The sequence below is a fragment of the Fundulus heteroclitus genome, unplaced genomic scaffold, assembly GCF_011125445.2.
Source record: "Fundulus heteroclitus isolate FHET01 unplaced genomic scaffold, MU-UCD_Fhet_4.1 scaffold_95, whole genome shotgun sequence".
Lineage (NCBI taxonomy): Eukaryota > Metazoa > Chordata > Actinopteri > Cyprinodontiformes > Fundulidae > Fundulus > Fundulus heteroclitus.
Genome location: NW_023397417.1, coordinates 447,582 through 475,466, shown reverse-complemented (window position 1 = coordinate 475,466; position 27,885 = coordinate 447,582). Strand labels below are relative to the sequence as shown.

The following is a 27,885-nucleotide window of genomic DNA, read 5'->3' as shown; positions in this document are numbered from 1 at the left end:
ATCTTTTATTCCAGGATATAGGCTGCAGGTACAATAGAGATCCAAGAAACAAAAGTAGTAGAGGTGGACTTAGAGACCCACCTCAGCTGTTCTTTAGTGGTAACAAGCACCTCAACCAGCCACTCCAAAAAACTAAACAGCACCGGCCGACTTCATGGTGGTAATCCAAACAATATCCTAATCTCAGTTTGGTTTGTTATGTGAAAAAAAGCTGCAAAACAAAAAACACTGTGAAAAGTTAATGATTTTTACTCTTGTTTTCTCTCTCATAACAACAACTCTAGAACAGGTCCCAAAAATCAGGTAAAACAATAGTGGATAATAAAATACAGAAAAAAGAGTGGTAATTTAACCCAGGCTGATCCAGTGTCAGCTGCAGAGTTTTTGTACAGCTCTGGGGCTTCCTGTGTCACTGTGCTTCTCGAGCACAATAATACACTGCAGAGTCTTCGGTCTTCAAGCTGCTCATGTGCAGATACACTTGATCCTTGCTGTTGTCTCTGGAGATGGTGAAGCGATTCTGGACAGATGTGGAATAATATTTATTGGTTCCACTGGGAGCAGAAATATGGGAAACCCACTCCAGTCCTTTTCCTTCAGCTTGTCTGATCCAGCTGATACGAGCATCATCATCTGATATTCCTGCATATGTACAGGTCAGAGTGTGGGATTCTCCATGTCGTTTCACCACTGGTTCAGATTCAGTCAGAGTCTGAGTGAAAACAGCTGAAAGAAAGACGGTGAGATCAGAAAGGATCCGAACAGAAAACCTGTTAATAGAAGAGTGCAGAAGTTTGCTACCTACCAGAAACTGTAAACAGCAGGAGAAGAGAAACACAGCCGACTGCAGTCATTGTGAAAAGTTGTTGCAGATCTCTTCAGTGGTGCAATTCCTACTGAGATAAATAAAGACATTTACATTGGCTCCTCCCCCCATCTTTAAAATAAACACATATGTAAACATGTTGAGGGAAATGGGCAAATGACTGATTGCTGAGATGGAATAAATAATGCTTAGGGTGAAAACAAAGTCATGTTTGTTCTTGTTCTGTACCTTACAATGCACTAATTAGCTGATTTACTTAAAAACTACATGACTGTGGCAGCAAAACAGGAACAAATTGTTTTATATGACATAAATATTTACCATAACAGACCTTGTATTTGAATGATTTACCTAAGATTAACTAAGTTGTTGTCATGAGTTGTTTTTTAAAGAATTTATAGTGTTGGCCTCTCTCTATTGGTTTGATGATACATTTGTTGCATCCATGAACTTATAACTGTATTGTAGGGTTAGTGGTTAATTTGACTCATTAGCAGAGAAACTCACAGCAGGCTCATTTTATGTCATTTCATATTTGTTGTTTTTTAGGAGTCTTTAGAATTGCCAAACCTGCTTTGTTATTTGGAGCTGCTGGGCTTTTCTAGTCCTTTTACTGCAGACAGTCGCATTCAGAGTGTAGCAACTACTAAAAAGTCTCTTTCTGTGAACTAAGCTGTGTGTTTCTCCAAATCCTGATTTACAGAAACACTAAAACATTACTTTTAATTCAGCGTAAAAAAAAAAAAAAATTATGAGTAAATTTATTTACAGTGTACACATTGAAGAAAATTTTATTTTGTCAAATATTCATGTTAAAGCTTGAGTCGGCGATTTTTCCGGAAGTGTCCCCAAGTCCCTTTTTGAATAACTATGCATGCGCAAGACAGTCTTAACTTGCTCTTCCACTCTTCAGGGGGATAGTGCTTGAAAAACTCTCCCAAATCCACTCTGGTCTTATTTCTTTGTACTGAGGCCTACCTCTTCTTCTCATAAACACGAACGCGGCATGAACGTGACTCTTTGCCATGTTCCAAGTATACAGTGAAAGCAGCGGAGCTACAATGAACTGTTAACCGTTAAGAAGTTGAACTAACCGGATACTTAAATATTAGAAGTGTGCATATGTAGCCAGCAAGCGGAAACTGCAAAGGATGGAGTGCAGTCACTGGGTAGCACAGAGTGTATAAAGTGAGCTAAGATTCTGGAATACTGATCTGGGGTCTCACTTATAAATGTGGCACAAAATGGGCCTGAAACTGGTGTATGTCGCTTTTCATGCAAAGGTTGTGATCCGTCAGAAACAAACTTAATGGGATCGTATTCTCGCTTTGGAGGCAGCGGTAACTGGTGACGCAGATGGTGACAATAGGAATTCATGTCACACTGCATCAGGGTTCCTTTCAATTCAATTTCTTCTCTAACCTCCAGTCGGTCCAGGCAGATGACCGTTCACACTGATCCTGGTCCTGCTTGAGGTTATTCTTCCTGGTAAAGGGGAGTTTTCCACTGTCGCTTCATGCATGCTCTGCATGAGGGATTGCTGCAAAGCCTTCGACAATGTAGACGATTGTCCACTGTGGCTTTACGCTCTTTCAGGAGGAGCGAATGCTGCTTGTCAAGACTGAATGCAATCAGCTGGGTTTCCTTACAGAGGAAACTTTTTGACCAATCTGTCTGTATGATTTGATTGAATTTGACTTTGTAAAGTCCCTTGAGATGACATGTGTTGTGAATTGGCGCTATAGAAAAAAAAAATAGAATGGAATTGTTTGTACTGTTGATGGATTGGGTCATTTTTACTTTCAAGCCAAGTAATTCACTGCCAGCTCAATTTAGTATTTTTTATTTATTTTTTTGCCCGTTCTTCCTGCATGGAGTTTACATGTCCTCCCTGTGCATGCGTGGGTTCTCTCTGGGTTCTCCGGCTTCCTCCCATAGTCCAAAAACATGACTGTTAGGTTAATTGGCCTCTCTAAATTCTCCTTAGGTGTGAGTGTGTGTGTGAATGGTTGTTTGTCCTGTTTGTATATGTGTAGCCCTGCGATAGCAGGGTGTACCCCGCTTCTCGCCCAGTGACAGCCTGAGATAGGCACCAGCACCCCTTGCAACCCCATAAGGGATAAGCGTGTTGGAAAATGGATGGATGGGGCATCTGTAGAAGTGCATACATTGTTTCTGGGCTGATCTTTGCATTTTATTTGTAGTTCAGATTGTTGCTCTTTTCCAGCACCTTTGCTGCAGACTCTCAAATCCAAACTATAAAAATGACTAAAAAACACCTGTCTGTGAGCCTTGCTGTTCTCCATATCTTGTTTTCTATGAATGCACAGATTATCTGAATAGTGGATTGAGCTGAATGCTTCCAGAGGAAGTGGTAAATGTGGGAAGTTTTTGTATGAGCCTCCTGCTTCTTTCTGTCACTGTGCCTCCGAGCACAGTAATACACAGCTGTGTCCTCAGTTTTTAGTTGGTTCATCTTCAGATAGAGTTTACTGTTTGAGTCATCTCTGGAGATGGTGAATCTTCCCTGAACTGAATTGGAGTAGGAGATTGGAATACTGTAGGTGCCTATATAGGCGATCCACTCCAGTCCTTTTCCAGGAGCTTGTCTGATCCAGGCCATCGCATAGCTGCCAAGGGTGAATCCAGAGGCTGTACAGGTCAGGGTGTGGGATTCTCCAGGTCTTTTAACCACTGGTTCAGATTCTGTCAGAGTCTGACCAGCTACACCTGCAAAGAAAGGAACAAAATTATAATTGGGGACCTAAAACAGGTCCTAAACCAGCTTAGGTTAGAAAAATCTGTGTTCACCTGTCCAGCAGAAAGCTATCAGCAGCAGTGCTGTCCTGCAGTCCATGATGTTGAGCTGAATGTCTGGTTCTCTGCCATCATCAGTGCAGGATGTTTAAAACAGTGAAGTTTTGCATCAACTCCTCCTCAAAGGGAGGAGATAGAATCAGGTGACATTCTTTTTGTTCAAATGGAAACATTACTTTCATCGACAGCATTTACATAACTCTCAGAAAGACAGAAAGTAATGAAGAAGAAATTTGTCTTAATGAATGTTTACACTGTTTGTCCCAGATAACTTCTGCTGTAAAATCCATGAAAGCTGAAGAATTTATATGAAATTATTTTTTAAATTTAAATACTGTTTTAACCCCCAGAACAAATGATATGCGTTTAATTTTATAGAAGGCTGTGATATTATGTTTTAGTGGATAAATGTACCCAAACAATCAACACAATAATTATATATTTTTTTAAATTCCTGATGTTTTTTGTGTGGTACAGTCATAGAATCAGCAGTTGTGACGGAGCTCCTTCTAAAGTTATTTAACACAAACACTATTGCTCGTAATAATGACTCTTAAATGCAAAAAAATTGTAAGAAAAAAAAAAGGCTACCTGCTTTACGCTCATGCTGCTCAAGTTTTATCTGACAATTTTTGAGATTACTCCTAAAAGCAATGAATACATAAAATAAAAATACAATAAAGAAAATACAAAGAACAGCCACTTTAGATTCATAGTGCTTTGAGGTGTACATTTTACGTTGTATTTTTTCAGACTGAGACTTGAGGATTGAGGTTGAACAGATGATTGTTGCTGGAGGTTTTTGTACAGCTGCTGGAACTGACTTCAGTCACTGTGTCTCTTCGAGCACAGTAATAAACAGCAGAATCTTCTGCCTTCAAGCTGTTCATCTGCAGATGCACCTGCTGTTTGCTGTTGTCTCTGGAGATGGTAAACCGGCCTCTGACTGATGGAGAGTAGTATTGGTCTCTACCACTGGGCTTACTTACTAGTGCAATCCACTCCAGTCCTTTCCCAGGAGCCTGTCTAATCCAGGCCATTGAATAATCTGTGAATGTGAATCCTGAGGCGGTACAGGTCAGTTTGTGGGATTCTCCAGGTCTTTTAATCACTGATTCTGATTCCATCAGAGTCTGAGCGCTGATTCCTATCATGAAAAAAAGAAAGAAACACAAATCATTCTGGTATGGCAGTAGCACAAATTAAACATTTTCAGATCAAAATTAGTGGAAACCATCACCTGTCCATAAAACAGCTAAAAACAACAGCTCTGTCTTGTAGTCCATCATGTCAACGTTAGTATTCTCTGTACTAACATGCATAAATACAGCTGAGTTTTACACTGACTCCTCCTCACAGGAAGAAAATGTGTCACGAGGACAAACTGATTATTTAAATAAATATTTTAGATCCAGAGTCAGCATTTGTCTGACTGCTGCTAACTAGTGGAATAAAAAAACAAAAACTGAGATGAGAGCATTTGCTTTATTTAATGTAAAAACATTGTATACATTTATTATTACAAGAGTATTTTGTTACTTTTAATTAGCATTTTTATTTATTCTTAAAGACTTATTTACTCTGCATCAATTAATCATTTATTTCTGTCATGGTTTTAAGAGCATGCATGAACCAAATGAACATCTCCCCTCTATGTGTATCCATTTTGCATAACACTTCATACGCTGTTATGGCTTTTACTATGTCAATTTGCTTTAAAGAAAACACTCTCATAGCAGCCCCCGTTGTGGATGCAAGAAAAGTAATAAAAACATTAAGAAATGCTAAAATTGCAGACAATATTTACAGTTTGCTGACCAAGCTTTCAGTCTCCATATTGAATTAGACATGTTCAGACTTTTGTTACCTTTAAACAGCATTGGGAATCTTAAAGCTTAGTAATAAAGTAGTGCAGAGTATTCAGGCCTCAAGCTGCTAAGGTGCAGAAACAATCCATCCTTGTCGTCAACTATGGAAATGATGAATGGATATGGATATGTTCAGGTTAATGTGTGAGATTTTCGCTGCCATTGCACTGCTGGTTCAGATTAAGTCAGAGCCTGACTGAAAACTGAAAAAGGCACAGTGATCAGAAAGCTCCCATCACAAAACCTTTAAGTAGGCGAGTGGAGAAGTTTAAAATGCATCAGAAACTGTTGACAGCAGGAGAAGTAAAAAACAGAAAGTCGTAAAAAATGCTTGACAATCTGTTTGGAGTCTAGGTTTTCAGTGAAATCTGTCAACATCAAAAAGTTAAAAGAAATGAAATGCTTTTCTTTGAATTAAATAATAATGAAAAATGACAAACATGAACAACCAATCTACTTATGCTATCACAATTAGTAAAAAATCATGTTACAGTAGCTGTACTTTAATAAAAGGACTGTAATTATGGTGTGTGGACGTGAAATGGTTTGGAGGCATCTCTCTGTTTGGTATTGATTTGGTGTGCATTATTTAGCATTTAGTATGACAGAATGAATACATTTGTTTACATTTGTCATAACTTTTCTATGAAGAACCCATAATGGACACCACACACACGTGACTTATTTACTGAGAGTTTATTGGCAGGAAGTTGAGTAACAGATGATGAAACCAGAGAGGCAGGACTGGACTGGAACTGGGGTGTAGCTGTGAGCAGAAGCTGACGGACCGGAGAGGGTTCTAGGGAGAGGAGGGCAGCTGGAGAACAGAGGCAGCAGGAGATCCGGGCGACAAGGCAGCGAGCAAACTAGGAGCTCGGAGGTGGCAGGATACTCCAGCAGCTAGCAGAAGTCTGTTGAAGCTCAGAGGTGACAGGAAGATCCACAGTTAAACAGGCCTTACTTAAAGCAGAGGGGTGGCAGGTAAATCCAGCAGCAAGCACAGATGAGGCAGGGGAATCAAACAGCAGGCAGAGGGAGAGACACAGAGGTGGCAGGGTTCCAGCAGCAAGCAGGGGTAAACCAGGCTGACAGACGTGAAGTGAGTGGAGTCTGATGACGAACCGACAGGGAAGAGAAGACCGAGGGAGGCTTATGTAGGAAGGCTGGCAGGTGGAGTGAGTTCTGACTAATTAGTGCCCAGCAGGTGTGACTGATTGCTGAGGGAGTGAAGGGTAAGCTGAGTGAGAGGAGGAGGAACTGAAAAATAACAGAAACAAAGCCAGAACAAACTGAATCGTGACAACATTGTTTGTTCCTGGTATTCTAAGACAGGGTTGTAGGTTGATCAGTGGATGATAGGACAACAATCAGTGGCTATAAAATGATAACTTATGAGGACAGGCTCTCTAGTAATCAGTATTTGCTTGCCAAGAGTTAGATTAGGCACCTCTATTTGTTTCTAATCTATCTGTCATCCTCAGGTGAATCCAGAAAAAAAATCATCATCTTTTTTTATCATCCTGAGTTTTCTGACTGTATAGTTGCTGTCATTGCAGCTTTCTCACAAATTTTGAAAATCCATAAACTATCTAACTGAAGTAAGTTGTGTGTGGAAGATGTAATGAGGAGCCATCTGTTAAAGGTAAAGCTTCAGAAACGTTTGGATTCTTTTAAAATCAGTGATCTGATTCCCCCTTGTGGTGATTTACTGTAATACGTGTTCATTTATTTTATTTTATTTTTTCTGCTGCTAGAATTGCACAACAAATTCTTTCCACGTAGAGTCACTATTTCACTGAAGGAGTCTAAGCTGACTGTAAACGCATTTGTTTTTGTTTTTTATCTTTGACATTTTATCAACTCAAGACCTTTTCCTGCCTCATCCAGTGGTCTGTCAATCTTGACAGAATAAGAGACCCAACAGGTGATGTTCACATGTTATCCCGGCTGCACAGGTTCAGAGGCTGACTGGCTCAGCTGTTCAGACCTTAGAATACAACAAAAGAATGTGGTGTGCGCCAAATGCTAGAAAAAAACCTCCCAGTATGCCATTTAATCGTCCTCATTTAACGTTTCATACCGCAATCTCATTTTATTAAAAAAGCTGCCAATTTTTCCACAATTTTTAGTAGAGTCTGTTTTCAGATCTTTCCTCTTTTTAATTCTAGCTGCCAGTGGAGGCGGAGGCAGACCAAGGTAGCAGTAGCAGGCAGCACATGTGATCCAATTTACACTGTCATGACTGAACAGCGGCCATACAAAAAAGAGAGAACAGCCCTTGCGGCCATGTAATAAGGTCCACATATTGTTATTTTTATTAATGATAGAAATAAATAGCCTTGCAGTTAGTTACTTTATTTCCTTCACATAAATTCCCAGTCAGGTTTGTTGACATGGATTGCATTAACATTATTGATAGTAACAGAAAATGGACCATTGGGGGGGAAAAATTAAATGTTTGTCTCACCATCAGTGTTTCAGTGCAGTCATTATATCACTGTTAGTGTCCCATGCAGTAACAATTTCTAAGAGATAAAAAGAAGCTTCCATCAGATAACTTTGAGGGTGCTTCAGGTTTTTGTACAGCTGCTGAACCGACTTCAGTCACTGTGTCTCTCGAGCACAGTAATAAACAGCAGAATCTTCTGTTTTCAGACTGTTCATCTGCAGATACACCTGCTGTTTGCTGTTGTCTCTGGAGATGATGAAGCGCCCTTGGACTGACTGAGAGTGAAAGATATTGGAACTGTCATACATGCTAGCTAACCACTCCAGTCTTTTCCCAGGAGCCTGTCTGATCCAGGCCATCCAGTAGTTACTGAATGTGAATCCCGAGGCCGTACAGGTCAGCATATGGGACTCTCCGGGTTTTTTAACCACTGCTTCAGATTCTTTCAGAGTCTGTCCTTCAACACCTGCGAAGCAGCAAAAGTGTAATTCTTGTTAAAAGACAATTTCTCAAAGGCAGATTAATGTTCTCTCAGCATATACTCACCCATAAAACAGAGGGCAAAAATAAGCAGTCCTGATCTGCTATCCATCATGTTCTAATGTGTTCTCTGTTTCTCTTATCGCCCGTTCATACTCCAACTATTAAGGCTGGAAGTTTTTCAAGTTTTGCATTGACTCCTCCTGCCAGGGGCGGAGGAAATTAAGCTCAGGCTTGTATTAGCTCATAGTTTGACTGGAGGGTGTTCATGCAGTTTGACTATTTTCATTTCTTATTCTTCAGCCTTTGATCCTTTAAGATATTGATTATTTGAGATTAGATGTTTTTACTTTGATCTAATTTCATATTAATTGGGTGGTTTCATTTTATTGTTGTTTTGATACTGGATCCTTTCACCTTTTATTTATATCCTAATTAACAGGTTATACCCAATTAACAGCTTTGGGGCTGTTTTTCTGTAACAAGGACAGGGAAGCATGAACGGGGCCATGTACTGTGGAAGTCACATTGACATCAAAAATCTCTTTAATGAGGATGGCCTGATCAGGACAACAGCCACACAAGTCCGACATTTCCCAGAGGAGGCTGTATACATGTAGAGTGTATTGCCATATACAGTCACTTACAAAAAAAAGTTTACTGAAATACGTTTTTGCAATGGAAGACATTTTTATTCCTGAAATTAAACCTGTTTTTTTGTTTTGCGTTTCCTAAATAGATTGGTGTTCAATCTGAGGTTCTTCTATCACCTGTGCTGCAGTGGGAGGAAACTAGTAAAAAGTGGCATTATTCTAATACAAAAGGAATTTAGTTCAAATGTTGCTGCTTAGGTCATTGAGTGCACCTGTGGGGAGAATTGCAGACATTTCTCATATTTCTAAGTAGGAGAACTTCTCAGTGGCTGACTAAATACTTTTTTTGCCCCACTGTATGAGCAGCAAATACATTTGGAGTCAAAATGGAACATTTAGAGAAGATATTTAGTTATCTCAAAGAAGTATGATTTCTTGAGTTTCTCTAGAAGTCATGTGTGATCCCCCGGGTCAAATGTTTATTAAAGATCTACTAATAAGGTGACATAATGGAGTTTTCTGTCCAAGGTTGCTGTACTGGTGAATGGGCTGTGTCTTAAACTCCAACTGCAAACGAAGAAATTCATCAAAATTATACATGTCATAATTTCTAATCAACACCGTGATAAATAAAGACTCAATAATAATACCAAGAAAGCTATAATACTAACTTATATCCCATGTAACCAACACATTATACACAAAAGATGGTTAGTCTGTATTTGAATATAATTTAAAATAAAATTATGCTGAAATTAGACTGTGAGTGTAGCGGTGTTTCATGCTAAGCTAACGGTATGACACGGATGTTTAAAAGAAACATAAAGCTCACGTGCACCAGTGAAATTGTAACCCTCCCGCAAAACAGACCTAGCTAACGCTGATACGATGCTAACGGTTAATGCTATACACCCATATACATGTATTAATATATTTTACTTTAACATTAAAGGCACCGTTAAACATCATAAGAAGGTGAAGGCCTGCAGCTTTTATGAGGTGGAAAGGTTGACGTCTCCTGAGGAACATTGATTGCAGCTTGGACCTTAGTGAAGATGGTTTTGACCTGGATAATTGATATCTGGAGATAATAGTCGATAAAGCAAAGTACTTATTTAATATTAAGACTAATGTCAATCCATACAGGCTGACCAGGAAAGGGGCATTTTTTCAGGAGATTCTCTGTCTTCAAAGGATAATATTTTAAGAAATATTTTTCCCTGTTGTTCTCTGTTGAAATAGATAAGTTTTTGTTGTACCATTTTCAGAAATTGAACAATTCACTACTGTTTTGTGTTTAGTGGCCTCCTTATGTTTGATACTGTATTTGTGTTCAGCACTGTGAATACTATACTGTTCCTTACTGTTGTCATTGCTGAAGAGCCTATGCTGTGGAGGAGTTATTGCAGAAGAACATGATAATTCATGTCTTGGAGGACGAGATATGTGGAGAAGGAGCAGGAAATTGGAGCAGCAACCACCACAGCAACAGTGCCAGGTACTGGAACAGGTGCAGGGCTGTGTTGTCAATAGGTCTTTACATTTAATGATGTCAATGTCTTAAGATCCCAGAAATGTACTAACCAAGGCTCTATGACTTCGTATAATGGGCTGAAATTGATTAATTCCAGGTCTAGCTTTAGCTTTTGTATTTCAGGATACAGCTTTTGTTTTTGGTCCCTAATATTTATATATCTGTAGAGTATAATTTATTGAATTATAAAGGGATTTCTTTAACACCTTCCTCTTTTACATTTTATAAATAAGCAGTCCTGATCTGCTATCCATCATGTTTCAATGTGTTCTCTGTTCTCTTATCGCCCGTTCATGCTCCAACTATTAAGGTTAGAAGATATTCAAGTCTTGCATGAACACTTCCTGCCGGGGAGGGAGGAAATAAAACTCAGGTTGACAAGGAAGTGAAAGTGTAAATTAGTTCCTTTATGTCAGAATTCAGTTTTGGTTGTTTATTATTTTCACTTCATTGGATGAAAGAAAACAAGTGAGATGGGAAAATCTTTATTGTTGGCACTGTTGGATAGTAGTTCTGAACATTGACAATTGTTCAATAAAAACTCACATTTACTTTCTTTAAAAGGCAATTTTTTTTTTGTTTTTTGGACTGGGTGAGCGTCCTGTAGTTATTCATTAATAAAATGATTCCTCAAAAACATCTTGAAACACTGTGTAGATAGTGTATACATGTACGTGTGTCTTGTGAAATCCATTCTAGTTGCTTAAAAATGCATCAACATAACTAAATTGAATGAATCATCTTGTAGTCACCAGCACCACCATATGGCCAAAGAGAGAATATCTCACAGAGTCCCCACCTGCTTTAAACACACAACATCTTCATCACAGTAATACACAGCAAAGTCTTCTGACCTTAAATTGGACAGTCTAAGAAAAACCATGTTATTGCTGTTTCTACTTGTCTTATCTATTTTACCCTGAAAACTGCTAAACTCCACCTCCATCCATGTAGATACATCCAATACTTTGTCTCCTTCAACTCATATCACAGCACCAAAATGAAGCCAGATCCACTGGAGGATCTGGCTTCCAGTACAGCAACCTTGGACAGAATACAGAGTTTCAAAACTCTGTATTCTGAACGGCAGCTTGATGATGTACCAGCAGAAGAGATTGCACTAATTAAAATTAGGAACCTATCAGATTTTTTACATTTAAAGACACATATCAATTGTGTTTATTGGGACCTGGGTAAGGAGAGGGTAGGACTCACCAGGAGGAGTTAGAATGAGCAGAACAAGAATAAATGTGTTTAACTTGCTGAGGAGGACACAGGATTTCTGATGCCCGGGTTACAAGAACAGTCATCAAAACACATCTTGCAAGGAAACACTCATTTAAACCTAGAGGATGCATAAGGCAGTGGATTCTTTATTCTTGTTACACAGTTAAACACAGTCATGTTTTTATCTTAAATTTGATTTATGTTCCTGATGGTGGAGAGAAAACAAAATAGTTCTAATTGTTCTCTTCCTCAGTATCAGTACAGTCACTAAAACACCGTTAGTGTCTTATAAGATAAAAGGCACTCAAGGTTTTTGTACAGCTGCTGAACCGACTTCAATCACAGTGAGACTCGAGCACAGTAATAAACAGCAGAATCCTCTGTGTTCAGACTGTTCATCTGCAGATAGACCTGCTGCTTGCTGTTGTCTCTAGAGATGGTAAACCGGCCTTGAACTGACTGAGAGTAGTATGTGCCACTACCAGTAGTGACAGAAGCAACCCACTCCGATCCTTTTCCAGGATTCCTTCTGATCCAGGCGATCCAGTGGTTGCTGAATGTGAATCCAGAGGCTGTACAGGTTATTTTGTGGGATTCTCCTGGTCTTTTAACCACTGATTCGGACTCTGTCAGAGTCTGACCATCAATACCTGAGAAACAACACAGTCAAAAATCATAACTGTTGTAAAATGACTATTTCCTGAAGACAAATTATGTTCTGCCAACATTTTCTCACCCATAAAACAGACGATTAAAATGAGCAGTGCTGATCTGTGCTCCATCATGATCCAGTGTGTTTGTTGTTCTCTGACAATAGAACAAGAGATATAATTATGGCTGTAAGTTACAAAAGTTTTACATTGACTCCTCCTGCCTGGAAGGGAGGAACATAGACTTCATTATCAATACAGTATCATAGTCTGACTGGATTTATGTCATGCAGTTAGACAGTTTCCTTTCTCTTTAAGTGTCAAAACGATTACATCACTAAAGAAAACAATAAATAAAATGACATGACCAGCAAATAAAGGAAACCCATATTAAAAGAGACATAAAACAAATTGAACATATTTACAAACTATTGCACAATCATCCTATATTACCATATTTTTTGGACTATAAGTTGCATCAGTCAAAAAATATGTCATAAAGAAGAAAAAACATATGTGTTTGTCATGCCGGACTATACTTCACATTTATGTTACACAATCCAAGACTAAAAACTGACATTTAATCTGGTAAGGCAATTTATTCAATGACACAGCTGCATCCACAGTTGGCTGAATAACATGAAACGTACCCAGGAGGTTAAATGGGGTACATTTGCATAATTAGCCACCAACCTGGAAAGTTCTTGTCAGTCCTTTACGCTGAAAGTTGGTAAAATTAAGCTGAAATTAGACCATGACCGTAGCAGTATTTTAATTAATAAATATTTGCTAAAATATTTTTATGTGTAATTATAAGCCATTCTGTTGTTATATTTCTGTCTTAAAATAAATCTCAAAGTGTTTTGTGTCTTTATTTAAAAACAATTAATGCTAGATTGAAACCAGATCATCTTCTTCAGGCCAAAAAACAAAAGTATTGATCTGATATTATATATATGATGAGAACTGAACAGTGACCATCCATCAGTAGCTTATATTATAGTATTAAACACAGAGAGGATAAAGAATAACTTTACTTAATTAAGTCATTTTTTGATGTTTCACACAGTAAATCTAGTCAGAAAAAACAAAGAAAATAATTTAGTTTAGAGACGAACTTGTCACAAAGCAAGAAATCCATGCAAGTGCCAAAAAATGTCAGTCTGATTGAAAACCTGAGAGAGATAAACTATAGACAGATAAGCTAACCATGAGTAGAATACTTGGTAAACACCAAACAAAATCATAGAATAAACGTACATAGTATTATAGTAAGAAGCAAAGATATTTTACATACATTTTATTTCAAAATTAGGCCATTGCTGGGAAAAAAAAAAATACTAAAACCGTCTGTGATCTAAATGCAATGTTAACAGGTAAACATTAACCAGAGTTCTTACTGTCAGTATTTTCTGGTTAGTTTTGAAGTTTTTGAAGAGCTCAACCAATTTTTACAAAAAAAGTTAAAATGGAAAATAAATATTTTGTAGAGGTGTAACAATACATTGATCTACATCAATTTATCAATTTGATGTTTAAAGATCCAGTTACATCAATACAAAATGAAAATATCAAGCCATGTTGTCATTCTTGGGATGCGCCTTTATTTTGAAATTTGGGAATGGGACTACAGAGAACAGGTGATCTATTATTATTATTATTATTATTATTATTATTATTATTATTATTATTATTATTATTATTATTATTATTATTATTAAATTAGAAAAATTCTGTTTTTGTCTTTTGTCCCTGCTGCATCTCGTAGATACACAATTTTATTTTGTTTTTTCACATTGGATATAATATTTCCGATGGTGGGACAATGATAAAAAAGGGACTTTAGCACTCTTCGATATTAGTATCAGTGTTTAGTGTTTCACTGTATCGTTCTTAGTTTTCCAGTCCTCAAAGCAAAAACACAAGTATCCAACTTCTAACTCTGAATGAGACTTGAGGTTTTTGTACAGCTGCTGAACCGACTTCAGTCACTGTGACTCTCGAGCACAGTAATAAACAGCAGAATCTTCTGTTTTCAGACTATTCATCTGCAGATACAGCTGATCTCTGCCATTGTCTCTGGAGATGGTAAACCTGCCTTGGACTGACTGAGAATAATATGTGCTGCCACCACCAGTATTAATATAAGCAACCCATTCCAGTCCTTTTCCAGGAGCCTGTCTGATCCAGGCCATCCAGTAGCTGCTGAATGAGAATCCAGATGCTGTACAGGTGAGTTTGTGGGATTCTCCTGGTCTTTTAACCACTGGTTCAGATTCTGTCAGAGTCTGACCATAAATGCCTGTGAAGAAACACAGTCAACAAATAAAGTTCTTGCTACAACACTGGTTCACATGAGCAAATACAATATCTTGAAGCCTTTTCTCACCTGTGAAGCAGATGAAAAAGAAAAGCAGTTCAGATCTGATGTCCATCATGTTTCACTGTGATTCTTGTTCTCTGACAGCCTTGTTTTATCACACAAATATAGCTGGAAACTAGTAAGCTTTGCATTGACTCCTCCTGTCAAACGTGTGTGTGTGGGGGGGGGGAGGGGGGGGGGGATTCAAACTCAGATATGTAAGGTAAATAGTTGCTATTTTTAATTAAAAAATTCCAATTAAGACAAAGGTCTGACTAATAGAGTGTGGCAAGTCACTCTAATTAGAAAGCAGTTGGTTGCAATAACAATAATCATGATCATTAGAATAACAATAATCTATTTTAAACAAAATCTGTCAGGAATATCCATAACATTGAGCCTAATTGTTCGGTATATATATATTTCTCAGATTTACAACAAACAGTTATTCTTATTTATATAATATTGTGGCAGGTCAGAAGTAGGCTAGCGACCTCATAGCATAAACTTTGGGTCACCACAAAGACATTTGAAGCTTTTGCCTTCGATCACTGTTTGTTTCTTTCATCAAACACAGTTTTATATATCAAAAAAATGGTATACTCAACACATAAATGAACAAACATAATGTATGCATTTTTGTCAGGAGACCATTTTGGGCCTATCATACTAAATGTTTTTTGGAAAATGAGCAACAGAAATATTTTTTGCCAAAGCATGCGTTGGTGGAAAGTCAGCTAACAGGAAATCCTAAGTTCCAGCTGTTGAGCTCAGTGCTCTTGTGTTTGTGTGTGTCTGTATGTGAGGAGTTTTTGTACAGCCTCTATGCTTACATTAACCATTGTGTCTCTGGCACAGTAATACACAGCAGAGTCCTCTGGTTTCAGGTCTAACAGTCTGAGATACACCATGCTGTTGCTGTTGTCTCTGGTGATTTCTATTCGTCCATCAACACTGCTGGCATAAACTGTTTTACTTGCATCATTCCAAATTGCCCCCATCCATTCCAGGGGTTTTCCTGCTGGTTGTCTGATCCAGTGCATTCCATACTGACTGAAATCAAACCCAGATCCTCTGCAGGACAGACTGAGAACTTCTTGAGGCTTTTTCACCACTGAGGTGGAAGGAATGGACTCCAGAGCCTGGCTGTTAAAACCTGACAAAGACCAAAACCAGTCAAAAAACAAGATACATTCAATTAGAATAAAAACTGGCATTATGATCACAAGTTGATGCAGCTTACAGGGCAGACAGCTCACAAGCAACAGGACAGACAGTCTCAGCATCATCTTGAAACTGAAGCTGGGAATGAAGCTCTTTCCTCTAATTAAGAACAGAGGCAGACAGAAGGGGGCAGGCTGTGCAACATTTGCATTTCCTTGATAACACAACATGCAAATATAGATCTACTACATTAATTATCTGATTTGATCAGTTGATCAGATTTATTTATGTAGCACATTTTGAAAACCAGACAATCCAAAGTCATTTTCTTAGAAAAAAAATAATGCAAATAAAAAAACACTATAATAAAATGAATCCTATGATAAATAAGTATCAACAGAAAGTTTTTGGAACAGTGATAAGAGGAGGCAGAGATATTAAGAAAATGAAAACAAGAAAGAAACTTTAGGATCAATGTATACTATTTAAAGAAAATTCATTGCATAAAAGTTGGATAGACTCGGTTAGTCTATATCATCAGCAGTGCAAGAAAAAAAAAAAATTAACAGAACAACAGCTTTGAAACATAATCAGGAAATGTTAATCTATACAAAGTGTTTCCCTTAATGAACTGATTTACTAAAATAAATAAACTTTTCAATAATATTTAAATTATTTTAATATCAACGTATATAAAACACGTAAAACTGTAGATAATTTAAAAATTGTTCATGACGGGAAAAACAGAAACAGCTCTTCGAGGTATTGGTAGGACAACCAATAACCAGCTTTTTTCTAAAAGAAAAATGTAACAAAAAGACCAGAAAAATATTTTGTAGGCCTTTTATTGATCTTATCTGTGTGAATATTAAACAAAACCAGAATTTTGGGTTGAGGAGCAAATAAAAGTCAAAGTCCTAGAGAAACAACAAAGGATGAACAAAGATCCTTCAAATGATAAATCTACATGAAGATTTAAAATAGTTGTAAAGAGCAGAAGCAGCATCCTGTTATTTTGGGATGAGGAGTATATAAATGTCAGAAGAGATAAAGATAATTTCATTCATCTTTGTCGAGTTTGGTTGGAAGGTAAAGCTGAAGGCTGGACTGATAATGTGTGGGAATATAATATCAAGAGTTGTTTATGGGATGGAGACAGGGCACGCCTCCAACTTGTAAGTATCCAGCAGTTTTCAACATGTTTAAGTTTAGGTTTAAGTTTAAGTAATGATTTAATAACCATTTACTGATGGTTTTCTTTTTTGTGTGTTTATTCTTTGTGAATATAATCTGCCTTTATAGACTCCCTATTCTCTAGCCCTAAACCTTTGCATCTGAAAACATAAATCTAAAGATTTCTGAACCTAATTTTAGCATAATTGAAAAAAAGATTCTATAGGCACATACATTTAAATTTAAGTACAAATACAGCTGATTTTTATCGTGATTTGGGTTTTTGTTCCTGTTTTGGACTGATCTTAACCACTCCCTGCCAGAATGTCTCATCTTGTCTTGTTTGCACTGCTTGTATGTTGCTCCCAGTTTTTGGTTGCTCAGCCTGTCAGACTCGGGTTTGTATGTTTGTCTTTTTTTTTTTGCAAAAGACCTGCCCTCACTTCTTAAGGATTACAAGTGACTGTGTGCTCATCCAGTTGCTCTTCGTTGGAACCAGAGAAGTTCTCAAAATCACCATGTTTTCTGAAAACACAGAATACTCGTATTTCAAGGCTTGACAATAAAAAAAGTAGAAACTTTTTACTATATAAATCATTTGGAAATGTATTCGGTTCAAACTAATCTTCCTTTAGCTTTATGCAAAATCTTTGAGAATGTATATTCTGTCTAGATATTCAGCACAAAACGCGAATGTGTCCTATGAGGAAAGATAATAATTTGTATGCTTGTTTACTCTCTTATAACAACAACTTTGGAACAGGTAAAAAATCAGGTAAAACAATAGTGGATGATAAAATTCAGAAAGGAGAATGTGAATTTAACCCAGGCTGATCCAGTTGCAGCTGCAGAGTTTTTGTTCAGCTCTGGGGCTTCCTGTGTCACTGTGCTTCTTCGAGCACAATAATAAACTGCAGAGTCTTCAGTCTTCAAGCTGCTCATGTGCAGATACACTTGATCCTTGCTGTTGTCTCTGGAGATGGTAAAGCGATTCTGGACAGATGTGGAATATTGTTTAGTGCCTCCATTGGGAGCAGAAATATGGGAAACCCACTCCAGTCTTTTTCCTTCAGCTTGTCTGATCCAGCTGATATCAGCGTTATTATCTGATATTCCTGCATATGTACAGGTCAGAGTGTGGGATTCTCCATGTCGTTTCACCACTGGTTCAGATTCAGTCAGAGTCTGAGTGAAAACAGCTGAAAGAAAGACGGTGAGATCAGAAAGGATCCGAACAGAAAACCTGTTAACAGAAGAGTGGAGAAGTTTGCTACCTACCAGAAACTGTAAACAGCAGGAGAAGAGAAACACAGCCGACTGCAGTCATTGTGAAAAGTTGTTGCACATCTCCTTGGTGGTGCAATTCCTACTGAGATAAATAAAGAGATTTACATTGGCTCCTCCCCACAACTTTAAAATAAACACATATGTAAACATGTTAAGGGAAATGGGCATACGACTGTTCGCTGAGATGGAATAAATAATGTTTAGGGTGAAAAAAAGTATTTGTTGTTACTCTGTACCTTTTAATGCATTAAAAAGATGATCTGCCTAGGCAAAGTTTGAAAAGACTAGCTGTTCATTCTGAATATAAAGCAAGATATTTTATAAACCTTGGGAAGTTTTACTTTTCCAAAAAGTGCATGTAAAAATGAATTATCTTTGTGCCTAAAATGGTATTTCCAACTCAGAAATTCTGTCCTGATTATTTAATTGGGCCCACATCAGAGAAATAAAAGAAATAAAATAAACCTAATATTTTTTTAGGTTTTAATTAGGAAATGTTGTCATCATTTCATGATATGTTTAAACTTACTCAAGAAAACCTAAAACTTAAATGGTCTTAAACTGTGTGAGAGTTGATAAATGTGTGTTTTAACGGAAGGAGAGTTTGTATTGGCCTCGCTCTGCTGGATGAAATAAGTATAGCACTGCCAGAAAGAGTCCCCTCTTTATTGTATTTTCAAATTGTTTCACATTCTAATGAATTAATTGTATGAAAAATCTCCAGTGGTACAGATTGGTTTTAGTTAGGTAATTAGGATGCACGAAACTAGGACCAAATGTTTAAATAAAACCTGTTTAGCAGTTAGTTTTTCATGACTGAAACCTGAATTAGTTTTGTTCCTCTGACTGTGAGAGTGAGCGAGGTAAATGACCAAAACTTTTCAGAACAGCATAAATAAATGTAATATTAGCATTTAGTCAAACCCTGAGGGAGTTATGGGACACTTTAGATTCACTCTTGTTTTGCTATTATTTTTCAACGTAATTATCAAATTGGAAAGGATCACATTAAAGTTAAAACAATTTTCACAAATCATAGATTAATTTTTAATGGTCATATCTGCAGTATAGATGCACTAATCAAGAGTTACTATTCTCTGAGGGCTTCATTCATAATTTAATGAAACCCCTGTAGCACACAAACTGTAAATTATGTGTTCATAGCACTTTCCTTATTATAGGTTTTATGGCTGCTGCACAGCAGAGGGTTCTTAAAATAAACCATAACGTAGCCCAGAGCTGCTCCTTTGTGCAGTTTTGGGGTCGCTGGGGCTATAATTTACACACATAAGTTTGTGTGTTGTTCTATAGTGATATTTCATTAATTAATTTCCAAACTACTCTATAGTCAATGAACCTTCCACTGTTCCTCAGCATTCATATTTTATAATGTGAGAACACATTTAATTAATTTTTTAAACTTATGTTGATGCCACAGATTCAAAACAAGGTTACTACTGCTGTGCTGAATGTGAGAAGGTTTATTTTTCAACACCAAACAGTGTGTGAAAGTAGCTCTCAAAATTTACATCATTTGTGACAGAGTAATGTTGCACATCAACATAGGGAGATCAGAGCTTCAAATAATCATGGCCACTCACACACAGGACCCCTGGAAACAACTTAAAGATGGCTCTAAACAAAAAGCATGAAGTCTTGATCTGGGATACAAACATAAATAGGTTTAGATAAGATAATGAACCCTTCTTTGGACACCAAGTCTTATCATTATAAAACCGTATCCCACAATTTATTTCCTGGGAAAGATAGAGTCCTGTTGTCATTAAGTTCTGTTTCTCTTTGTGCCATCTGCCCATGACACGACAAGCCAGTTGTCTTCAGGCTGTAAATGGTGGATCTGCTCAGTATAAAGCTTTTTCTAGTTTTTGAAATTTCTTATATTCCTATTATTTGTCAACTAAACAACAGTCTCTTCCTGTAAAGAGCTGCAATTTAAACCCAGTCCGTCCGTCCGTCTTCTTCCGCTTATCCGGGGTCGGGTCGCGGGGGCAGCAGCTTCAGTAAGGAGGCCCAGACGTCCCTCTCCCCGGCCACTTGGGCCAGCTCCTCAGGAGGAATCCCAAGGCGTTCCCAGGCCAGCCGGGAGACATAGTCCCTCCAGCGAGTCCTGGGTCTTCCCCTGGGCCTCCTCCCGGTGGGACGTGGCCGGAACACCTCACCAGGGAGGCGTCCCGGAGGCATCCTGACCAGATGCTCAAGCCACCTCAACTGGCTCCTCTCGACGTGGAGGAGCAGCGGCTCTACTCTTAAACCCAGTATAATCTATATTTATGTCAGTAGTATTATATTATCAATGTACAATTCATGATGCAGCATGAAATGAAACTTGGTTTCTATATATTACTTTAAAATCTACATTCATTTAAACAATGTTTGTTTGTTGAAATTTTGCCACTGAGTTATTTATCTGAAGTATTACCAGTAGTGGGTTGAGCTGAATGCTTTCAGAGGAAGTGGTAAATGAAGGAAGTTTTTGTATGAGCCTCCTGCTTCTTTCTGTCACTGTGCGTCCGAGCACAGTAATACACAGCTGTGTCCTCAGTTTTCAGCTGGTTCATCTTCAGATAGAGTTTACTGTTTGAGTCATCTCTGGAGATGGTGAATCTTCCCTGAACTGAATTGGAGTAGGAGATTGGAGAACTGCTGGTGCTTATATAGGCAATCCACTCCAGTCCTTTTCCAGGAGCTTGTCTGATCCAGCTCATCCTGTAGCTGGCAAATGTGAATCCAGAGGCTGTACAGGTCAGGGTGTGGGATTCTCCAGGTCTTTTAACCACTGGTTCAGACTCTGTCAGAGTCTGACCAGCTACACCTGCAAAGATAGGAACAAAATTATAACTTTGGATCCAAGAAAAGCTCCTATTCCAACTTAGGTTAGAAAAAGCTGTTCACCTGTCCAGCAGAAAGCTATCAGCAGCAGTGTTGTCCTGCAGTCCATGATGTTGAGCTGAATGTCTGTTTGCTGCCATCATCAGTGCAGGATGTTTAAAACAATGAAAATTTGCATCAGCTCCTCCTCAAAGGGAGGGCCTAGAGTCAGGCAAAGTTCTTTTTATTTATGGAATGGAAACATTAATTTCACCAACAACATTTACATAACTCATCTATAACTTCATATTAAGCCGTTGATGTCATGAATTTCATAAAGACAAAAAGTCATCAGCATGAAGAAAAGTTTTATGTTGTCCATTTTCCAAAATATTTGTTGTATAAATAAGCAATGAAATGGAAATTCTAAATTGGGATTTATGGTTAATTTGAAGAAATAGACAGAGACTCAGGGCTTGACGTTGAACAATTAAATATTTATTGTTGCTGGAGGATTTTGTACAGCTGATGAACCGACTTCAGTCACTGTGTCTCTTTGAGCACAATAATAAACAGCAGAATATTCTGTCTTCAGACTGTTCATCTGCAGATACACCTGCTGTTAGTAGTAGTCTCTGGAGATGGTAAACCGGCCTTTGACTGTCTGAGAGTAGTTTGTGTGCCACCACCACCACTGATAGAAGCAACCCACTCCAGTCCTTTTCCAGGAGCCTGTCTGACCCAGACCATCCAGTAGTTGCTGATTTTGAATCCAGAGGCTGAACGGATCAGTTTGTGGGATTCTCCTGGTCTTTTAAGTGCTGGTTCCAATTCTGTCAGAGTCTTACAATAAACACCTGTGATGCAACATAGTCAATAAGTACAGTTCTTGTTAAAGAAAGTGTTTCACAAATGTAGATTAAATTTCTGTCAGCTTCTTTACACCTGCAAAGTAAATAATAAAAAACATTAGCTCAAAATTTGTAGTCCATCATGTTTCACTGTAATTCTGCTTCAATGACCGCCTTGTTCGGTTGCACAAATAAAGCTGGAAACAAATCAAATATGCATTGACTCCTCCTGCCAGACAAGAAGAGTTGGGGGATTGAAATTCAAATCTGTGAGGTAAATAGTATACTATAGTTTTAATAGTATTTTTGTCCCATCAAGGCAACAAATACAGTGAGGCAAATCACAAATATAATAAAGCAGTAATAAAGCAGACTGCTGCAGTTTCTCCTCTTCCCAACTAAGTGTATCTGGTAGATTGCGAGAAAGTACTTGTTTTGAACTGTGTTTCTGATCTACTGAAAGTATTTATTTTGTATAACCCATCTCTTTCATTTGTAGTACTTGTTCTCATCTGCAGGACTTTAAATAACCTCCACACAAACACGGTCCCAGCTTGGCTTGTTCCCCTCCTAGAGAGTGTTTGAACATGTTTGCTGCTCTTCTGCTTCTCAAACAGAGCAATGTGAGGTCTTAGTCTGTTTTCTAGCATTTGGTGGTTGTTCCAGGTTGTCAGTAGTAACCATTTTCTGTCTGCATTACGAACAAAACAAGCTAGTATAGGAGCTGAGTTAGATGAGGCTAACTCTGGAGTAACTACTGACCCTTTTGTTTTTTCTGAAAACCACTGAGAAGACTTCCCACAGCATTCTGGGCTTTTGTCAGATACTGCTGGGGTTTCACCAGCTTGTCCTGCAATCAGGAAATCCCAACAGTAAGAGAGCAACTGCAACAAACCCTCAATGTGTGTTAGCGTTAGCAATAACTGCTCTTAATTGGTGCAAGACTCTATGCCTTAAAATGAACAAATTGGATGCTTTGGAGCGGGATTTTGGAGGAAGTTATGAGCAGTAATTATCTTACCTGAAATAGCTCTCTGGTGAAGCCTATTGTATTTTTATTTTTTTATTTTGGTTACTGCTCCTAACAGCTAGCCAGTGCACAGCAGGCAGCTTGTTCTGATCTTGTATCTGATTTTCCTGCCTGTTTCTGCCTGCTGACTTGTGTACCGGACTTAGCCTGTTTCTGGATTATCCAAGCTTGCCTTGACCCCTGTCAGTTCTACCTGCTTGCCCGTGTACCGATCTGGATTGTTATCTGACCACCGAGCCTGCCTGTCCTAGTCCAGCCTGTCAGCTTGTTTGTGTACCGAGCTGGAGTTTACTATCTGATCACCGAGCCAGCCTGACCTTGTCTAGGCGGACTGCTTGTCTGTCAACCTGTTTTCACCCATATCTGTCTTTAAGAACCGTCTTTAATCTTATCCACTTGTCTGGTTTGAATGCTGGGTCTTCTGTCTTGGCGTCATAACAATATGTCTACATTTTATGAACAAGAGTGGGATCCCGTCATGAAAAACTTACACTTCGATAATGTATCCCTCATATAAACTTTCCATTTCTATTTGTTACAACAAACAATGTGTCAAAAAATAGAGGAGATATAATTTCAGGAGAAACAGCCACTTATGCTGTTGCTATAAGGCAGGGGTCTTCAACAGGGGGTCCGCGACCCCTAGGGGGTCCGCGGAGGTACTGCATGGGGGTCGCGAAAGTTTTGGTTGATTAGACATTTTTTTATACCCACCCCCCTGCAATTTTTTCCACTAATTGAAATGTCTTTAAATTGAAATGTTGTTATGCATGATTACATGCAATTGACAGACATTGTTGATCTTGGCAGGTATCAGTTTATTGTGTTATGTTATGTTTATAAATGGCAGTGGCATGGCCACCCTACTCACTGTGCCTCGCACATGTTTAAAATAAAAACATGAATATATGAACCCTATAGGACCAGGACCAGTTTGATATAACACAATTTTATACAATATATATAATTAGGGGGTCCCCGCTCCATCTCGCCATCAGTTTGGGGGTCCTTGGCCTGGAAAACGTTGAAGACCTATGCTATAAGGGAAAAGTGTAATTCCCTTATCTAGTAAGCATGCCTCAGTTATTAAAGCTTTAAAAACTTGCAAATGATGAAAAAAAGTCTAATGAAAATACTTGATCCAGTGATTTCACTTGTAAATAAGTGACATTTTTAAATTGCAGTGAGCAGCCAACAGCACTGTCTGCTCCTTGGTAGTATCAGTGGCAGGGGTCACAAACCTTTTTGAAAGTGAGAGCTTCTTCATTGGTACTATGTCATACGGAGTGCTACTAGTACTGACTTTTGAACTAAAGAGTCAGAGTTCATAATAACTTTATGTAATATAAAAACATTTTTAATGTTTTTATTTAAGATGACATTTTAAAATATATATGAATACAAAAGGAAAAGCAAAAAAATAGAATACATTGTTCACACTGAGCCTGGTTCTGCTGGCGGTTTTACCTTCCCGTTAAAGGGGAGTTTTCCTCTCCACTGTTGCTTCATGCTTGCTCAGTATGAGGGATTACTGCAAGGCCATGGACAATGCAGACGACTGTCTACTGTGACTCTACGCTCCCTCAGGAGGAGTGAATTATGTTTCACTCCTCGAAGGCTTCAATCTGCTGGGTTTCGTTAGATTAAAAACAATTTGACCTATCTGTCTGATTTGATTGAATTTGACTTTGTAATGTGCCTTAAGATGACATGTATCATAAATTGAAATATAAATATAAAAAAATTGAATTGAATTGTATTGGCCCTGCGATAGACCGCGACCTGTCCAGGGTGTACCCGCCTCTTGCCCATTGACAGCTAGAGATAGGGACAAACACCTCTTGTGACCCCAATTGGAATAAGGTTGTTAGAAAATGGATGGATGGATAAATTATATGTTTTTTGATTTTCATCAAAACTCTGCAGCCTTTTGGATTAGCTGAAGGCTTCAATCTACATTTTGTGGACTTCATTATAGTAAAGAATTACAATAGTCCAGCCTTGAAATAACAAATATATGGACTAGTTTTCAGCATCAATCCTCGACAAAATATTTCTAATATTCTGGAGGTGATAAAAGGAAACCTGTTTAATATGGGGGGTAAACACAAGCCGCAACATACCACAAGGTTTGAAAGAAGAAAGACTTGGAGAAGACATTGTTGATGGAAGGGACCGATTGTGTATAGGGGATGTTACTGCCATCTCAGGTGACAAATGAGAATCATTTAGTTTTATTTTGTGGTAAATATCTTACTTTTAGCTCTTTTAATGTTAATTTTAATAAAAAACAGTAGTTCATAGACTGAAGTTTGAGGATTGAGATTGAACAGTGTTACAGATTATGAGATTACAGAGACTGGGCTGTGAAAGGCAGTTACCATGGAAACTACAGACAAACAACAGACAAACAACAGACACTGGAGACACAGAGTCTGACATACTTAGACTGGACAGAATGACTGATTAGGGGGAGACATGCCAGCTAGGACACATCTACATTATAGTATGATCTTCTCCACCAATGTGATGAAAGGAACTCTGACATACCAAACTGTGCACGGCCCTGAATGGGTGTACGCAATTGGTCCTACTTAATGTCTGTGAGAGGAGCGCACTCTCTGGCAAATCTACCCATCTCGCATAGTTGTGTATGAGAGCCCAGTAGTGAAGCTGTAAACACCCTCTGCCTTTTAGATTAAATTTGCTAAAATATTGTTTCTGTTTCAAGAGTCTTTATATTATCACAGAACTCTACAATAGAAACACCACATTTTTTAGGTAGAGTCTGGGTGGCCGCAACCAGGTCAATTCTTTATCAACAAAAATGTTTATTGCTGCTGGAGGTTTTTGTACAGCTACGGAACCGACGTCAGTCACTGTGTCTCTTCGAGCACAATAATAAACAGCAGAATCCTCTGTTTTCAGACTGTTCATCTGCAGATACACCTGCTGTTTGCTGTTATCTCTGGAGATGGTAAACCGGCCTCTGACTGACTGAGAGTAATATTTGCTTGAGACATCGATGGTTGAAACCCACTCCAGTCCTTTTCCAGGAGCCTGCCTGATCCAGGCCATCAAGTAGCTGCTGAAAGTGAATCCAGATCCTGTACAGGTCAGTGTGTGGGATTCTCCTGGTCTTTTAACCATCGGTTCAGATTCTTTCAGAATCTGACAATAAACGCCTGTGAAGCAACACAGTCAATTAGTTCAGTTAATGCTAAGATACAGTTTCACAAAGGCATATTAAATGTTTGTCAGCACTTTCTCACCTGTAGAGCAGATGATAAAAAACAGCAGTTCAGATTTGTGGTCCATCATGTTTCAGTGTGATTCTTGTTCTCTGACAGCCTCAGTTACAGTGGCACAGATAAAGCTCTAATTTAATGTTTTGCATTGACTCCTCCTGCAAGATGCAGGGGTGGAGAAGAGGTTAAATGCAATTTATTAAACTAAATTCCTGAAGTTAGACTGTTTTCTTTCCTGGTCATTCTTGTTTCTCTTAAATACAGTAATTTAAGATAATTTTTTTAGTAATAATAGTATTTTTTCCCAAAATCTGTCAAGGATATCAATAATATTGGTTTAGAAGAAACAGTTCCAACATGCTATCATAAACTTTAGGTCACTACAAAGAAAGCTAAAGATTTTGTCCTTTATTATTGTTAAAGCTGAGCATCCAACACATTATTTTGTAAATCTTTGATAGCCAACACTTTATGCAAAATGAACAAATATTCTGAATGGATTTTTTTCAGTAGACTATTTTAGGGCCATCATATTGAACTATTTTTTGTGGAAGATGAGCTATGAAAATATCTTCTGCAGAGATACGTGTCACATGAAAGTCTGCTAACAGGAAATCCTAAGTCCCAGCTGTTGAACTCAGTGTTCTTGTGTTTGTGTGCGTCAGTATGTGAGGAGTTTTTGTACAGCTTCTTTGCTTACATTAACCATTATGTGTAGCTCATGACACAGTATTAGCAGAGTCCTCTGGTTTCAGGTCTGACAGTCTGAGATACACCATGCTATTGCTGTTGTGTTTAATCATTTATATACGGTCATCAACAGTGCTAATATGAATTGTTTTACTTGCATCATGGGAAATAGCCCCCATCCACTCCAGTGTTTTCCTGCTGGCTGTCTGATTCAGTGCATTCCATACCGACTGAAATCATACCGAGATCCTCTGCAGGAAAGACTGAGAACTTCTTGAGGATTTTTCACCACTGAGATGGACAGAATGGACTCAAAAGCCTGGCTGTTAAAACCTGACAAAGACCAAAACCAGTCAAAAACAATTAAAATCGGACCAAAAGCTGGTATTATGGTGACAAGTTGGTGGAGTTTACAGCTCACGATCAACAGGACAGACAGTCTAAGCATCATCTTAAAACTGAAGCTGGGAATTGAGCTCTTTCCTATGATAAAGAACACTGGCAGAACGAAGTGGGCTGGCTGTGCAACATTTGCATGTTCTTCATAACCCAACATGCAAATACAGATCTACTACACAAATGATCTGAAATGTTCATTAGGTCCTCTCACTGAATAAATACATAAACAAACATTACAACACAAATCCAATGATAAATAAATATCTATAGAGAAGGTTAGGAACAGAAGGCAGACATTTTAAGTAAATAAAAACAAACAAAAAATTATTTATTAATTATGTATTCTGAAAAAGTATATTTAATAAAAACTTAACAGTCTCTAGTAGTCTATAATATCATCTGTGGTAC

The 27,885-nt window shown here is 38.1% G+C and overlaps 3 gene segments (V, D, J or C); all 3 read right to left on the bottom strand.

Moving 5' to 3' along the window:
* Positions 1-409: 409 nt before the first annotated feature.
* LOC118562513 lies at positions 410-21,392 on the bottom strand. The segment is given in 3 exon segments: positions 410-712; positions 3,228-3,556; positions 21,344-21,392. Coding segments are annotated over 3 exon segments (678 nt in total).
* Positions 8,081-8,557, bottom strand: LOC118562480. The segment is given in 2 exon segments: positions 8,081-8,426; positions 8,507-8,557. Coding segments are annotated over 2 exon segments (360 nt in total).
* On the bottom strand, positions 11,924-12,592 carry LOC118562481. The segment is given in 2 exon segments: positions 11,924-12,444; positions 12,531-12,592. Coding segments are annotated over 2 exon segments (360 nt in total).
* Positions 21,393-27,885: the final 6,493 nt, after the last annotated feature.